The sequence below is a fragment of the Panulirus ornatus genome, chromosome 32 (assembly GCF_036320965.1).
Source record: "Panulirus ornatus isolate Po-2019 chromosome 32, ASM3632096v1, whole genome shotgun sequence".
NCBI lineage: Eukaryota > Metazoa > Arthropoda > Malacostraca > Decapoda > Palinuridae > Panulirus > Panulirus ornatus.
Window position 1 is genome coordinate 18,154,927 of NC_092255.1, and position 4,141 is coordinate 18,159,067.

General features: G+C 46.4%; 1 protein-coding gene across 1 annotated transcript in view; it reads left to right on the plus strand.

Annotated features, from left to right (window-relative positions):
- Positions 1-3,348: 3,348 nt before the first annotated feature.
- Positions 3,349-4,141, plus strand: part of LOC139759086 (NPC intracellular cholesterol transporter 1 homolog 1b-like) — a 35,169-nt gene continuing 34,376 nt past the window's right edge. The window contains exon 1 of the mRNA XM_071681034.1: positions 3,349-3,930. Within this exon, the coding sequence (XP_071537135.1) occupies positions 3,845-3,930 (86 nt within the window). The 5' untranslated portion in view covers positions 3,349-3,844. The remainder of the gene's footprint in view (positions 3,931-4,141) is intronic.

Consider the following 4,141-nt stretch of genomic DNA (forward strand, 5'->3'; position numbering starts at 1 on the left):
AGACACAAAGACGCGACTGCTAGAGCTTGGTCGCGCAGGTGACCCTCGCTTATGCCTATAATCTCACATATATTTGAGCTCCGAGCTAAGCATGACGTAAACGCTGTCCACATGGCCCCCTGGGAGGCGAATGATACACACTCGCAGCACAAGCATTCAATGATCACATACACTTTTAAAAAGACAAGCAAGCCCCCGAGCTGGTGGTAAATGGCTTACGTCGCGCGAGAGACCAATTCACGCTGGTGTGGCTGCGCGCGTAGTAGTATAATAACGACTCCTGCAGCAGTGGTCCACACCAGACAATGGGCCCCTCGACGTATAATGGCCAGCAGCAGGTCTGGGAGCAATGCACGGGGGGCGGAACCCTGGATTTCCCCGCTGTAACGTACGTGAGGGCCGTCAATCAAGCCTGCCTGACCTCCATCACCTGCCCCCCCCTTTACCTGTGATGATATCGAAGGTGTACACACTGAACCTACTGTTGACTTATGTAATACACACACACACACACACACACACACACACACACACACACACAGCTAATTCAGCATTATGAGTTTCTTACTGTTATTATCCCTGGGGTTAGGGAAGAAAGAATACTTCCCACGTATTCCCTGCGTGTCGTAGAAGGCGACTAAAAGGGGAGGGAGCGAGTGGCAGGAAATCCTCCCCTCTCGTTTTTAATTTTCCAAAGGAAGGAACAGAAAAGGGGGGCCAAATGAGGATATTCCCTCAAAGGCTCAGTCCTCTGTCCTTAACGCTACCTCGCTAACGCGGGAAATGGTGAATAGTATTAATATATATATATATATATATATATATATATATATATATATATATATATATATATATATATATAACCATCCTACGCCAAGTATCAATTTATCGACCAAACCATCTGGGGAAAGATGAACATCTGGGTCGGCTGTGAACCAACTGCGATGTGCAGGATTCGAACCCTGCCTGGCATTGCTATCTAACTAACATACTTCCCGTGGAACTTATAAACCGCCAATGTAGTATACCTTAACATATTCAAAACATACTCTCTCGACCCCCTGACTGGGTTTATGGCAACCAATCTCGACTTTTCTTATGTGCTGTCTGCAGTATGAACACGGCCATACGGGACCGTGTTTAGTAACGTAACCAAGAGACGACACCCAGTCGCCAGGCGATGTGCCCAGCTCCTGTTAATCCTACCTGAATTCTCAGAAACGTTACCTCAACAGTGTAAGAAGGCAAGCAAGAAATCGTTGAACAATGCAAGCGCACGCGCGCTCTCTCTCTCTCTCTCACACACACACACACACACACACACACACACACACAGAGCTTGGGCTGGGATGTGTGTTTGTGCATAAATACACAGGAGTAAAGACATGGCACACACGTACGCGGAAGAGAAGGGGGCAACAACACGGGTGCGAAAACTCGCCACCCGTCACACATAAATCGTAATGATATACAGAGTAATACGGTAAGTTATCCTCAAACGAAGTAACGTAATTCCCCAATGTATACATCAGAGCTGATCTTGCTCTGCTTATGTATATAACAAAAAAGTATATGTATCACGCATACCAGGACTGGAGTAAGCAAACACGAATACCTAACCAAGATCATAATTGTACTCTGTGGGTATTCTGGTAACTGCTAGATGGAGAAAACGCTTCCAGATTTTTGGTAACTGTTTTTCAAATCGACTTAAGTGACAACAACAACAACAGTAAACAGGAAACGAGAATTTGTGAAACAGAATGTTGACATACTGAAAACAGGTCTTGCGATACACTGGAAGACCAGATGCTATGTAATCGACATAAGCAATCTATGAGCGTAATCAACGAAGATGATTGAATATCTACGCACGCAATCAACAGATGCAATCGCTTCAAAGTAATCAAGAACTGTGATGTATGACAGTAACCAACACTTGGGCAACCTACGGAAAAGTGATCAAAAACATGCAATCTATGGAAGTAATCATACATGTAATCTATGGAAGTCATCAAGTAAAAACTCAAAAAAAAAAAATATATATATATATATATATATATATTCTTAGCAGAACTGAACTACAAAAAACAAGCAAGTCTGAAGGAGGTGGAGGAAGGGGGGAAAAAAGTCTTCGCCTCATATTTACGCTTCGCAGTCTGGCCCTGCGTCAAGCCCACTCACTCACCCACCTCTCATGTTGGTATCCCTGGGTAGCTGTGAGGAGTGTTACATGACCCGTTACCTAAATCACGACAAGGCTTATTCCCCCGGCTCGTCTCCGAGCTCCCGCCGACGAGGCAAGACAAGCTGGGGCATTCTTCTTCAGCGACCCGCTAAAGCTAGCGGGCCCAGGAAAGCAATGACAAGTTCGTCAAGTGCTGGGGCATTCTTCTTCAGTGACCCGCTAAAGATAGCGAGCCCAGGAAAAGCAATGACAAGTTCGTCAGGTTATTAGTAATGCTTTTAGCCCATCGACTGCCAGGGCCATGAAGGCTACCGTACGCGTCAAGGAATAGAACACTAAATGTACGATCTTGAACACTTTCCTTAGAGTTTACGGATAAATTCTATGACGACATACACCCTCACACACATATATTGACGGCCCTTGACGACAATTAGACAAGCTGGGGTTGTTACATATACCTCATCCTTCTGTAAACCTATCCTATCCTAGCACCCTTATGTAAGTTTCCACTCACGAGCCACATCGTCATAGACACATTAACACATAGCGACACGATCTTTGCAATTTATCATTCAATCGCATTAGAATCTATAAACCAATCTATGTAATCTATATCATCTATATACCAATATTTATTGTTAGCTTCCATCTGAGAACCACTCTCTTCCTCATTACGTAACGTCATCTGTTTTTAAGAGGTAGCTGGAGGCTTACCTTCGCCCCTATCTACCTTGGTAACATGTTGGGTGTTTCTACCATAGCCAGACGTCTGATGATGATGATGATGATGTCTTTCTAAACTCCAGGGAGGGCGAGGCATGGACCTTATTAACTCCCAGAGTATTCGTAGTAGATATTAGGACTTAAAAAAAAAAAAAAACACCTCATTCACTTTCGCTACCAATCTCATCTAGTGAAGTATGACGATCAAATGTTTCTTGGCAAGCCAAGTGCACATCAGGGATTGCCAACGCTATCTCCACTCCCTCAAACAAGACTTGGAGGCGTCGATAAGATAAGCATATGGAGGGAGGAGACAATGCCACTCTGGTTCCACATGTACGTTCACCTCCAAGAAAGATATGGGAGAGTGGACCTTAAATAAAAAGCCCTCTTACCCTTGGCGTAGCCTAGTCTCCAAGCCTAGTGTCGGCTGGCATAGTGGCACAGTAGTGCTGGCTTGACGCCCTGGTGCATCGTGTCTCTCTCTCTATCTCCTCCCCCCATCCAGCGTCTGTGAAGCTGTGAACGGCGTCTGTGAAGCTGTGAACGGCGTCTGTGAAGCTGTGAACGATAGTATATAACTTCAGCTGCTACCCTTTACTTCTCCGTCTCTCCCTCTCTCTCTCGAGTTCCCTACATGGGACGTGAATCCAGCGTAAGACACGCCAACTAAATCCGCAAAAGATCTAACACTCTGAGCAAAGGCGCTGCGACCATAACGATCCATCAGGATAGAGAGAGAGAGAGAGAGAGAGAGAGAGAGAGAGAGAGAGAGAGAGAGAGAGAGAGAGTGAGGGTGTGAGGGGTGCCTTAGAAGCTAATTTTTGCTCCCGCGGGGAGGGGACCAGAGTGTAAGAGCGCAGGCCGCCCACAACAGACCACCGATCACCACCGCTTGTGAGGTGGTGCACGGACGTGTTTCGGGACACCATGAGGATGGTCAAGGCATACGGCGGCACCTGCCTGACGAGGGTCAGCAGCTCTGTGGCCGGCGGCCTCGAGCAGTTCTTCTACAGGTGGGTGTTCTCCTGACATTAGTGGGAGAGACTAGTTTGAATGTGTTGTCACTATCATTGTTTGATCTCGGTGTCCACATCCAGGCCCCACAGACCTTTCTATTGTTTACCCCAGACGCTTCACATGTCCTGGTTCAATCCACTGACAGCACGTCGACCCCGGTATACCACCGTCGTTCCAATTCACACGTCAGAAAACCAAAAACGTGAA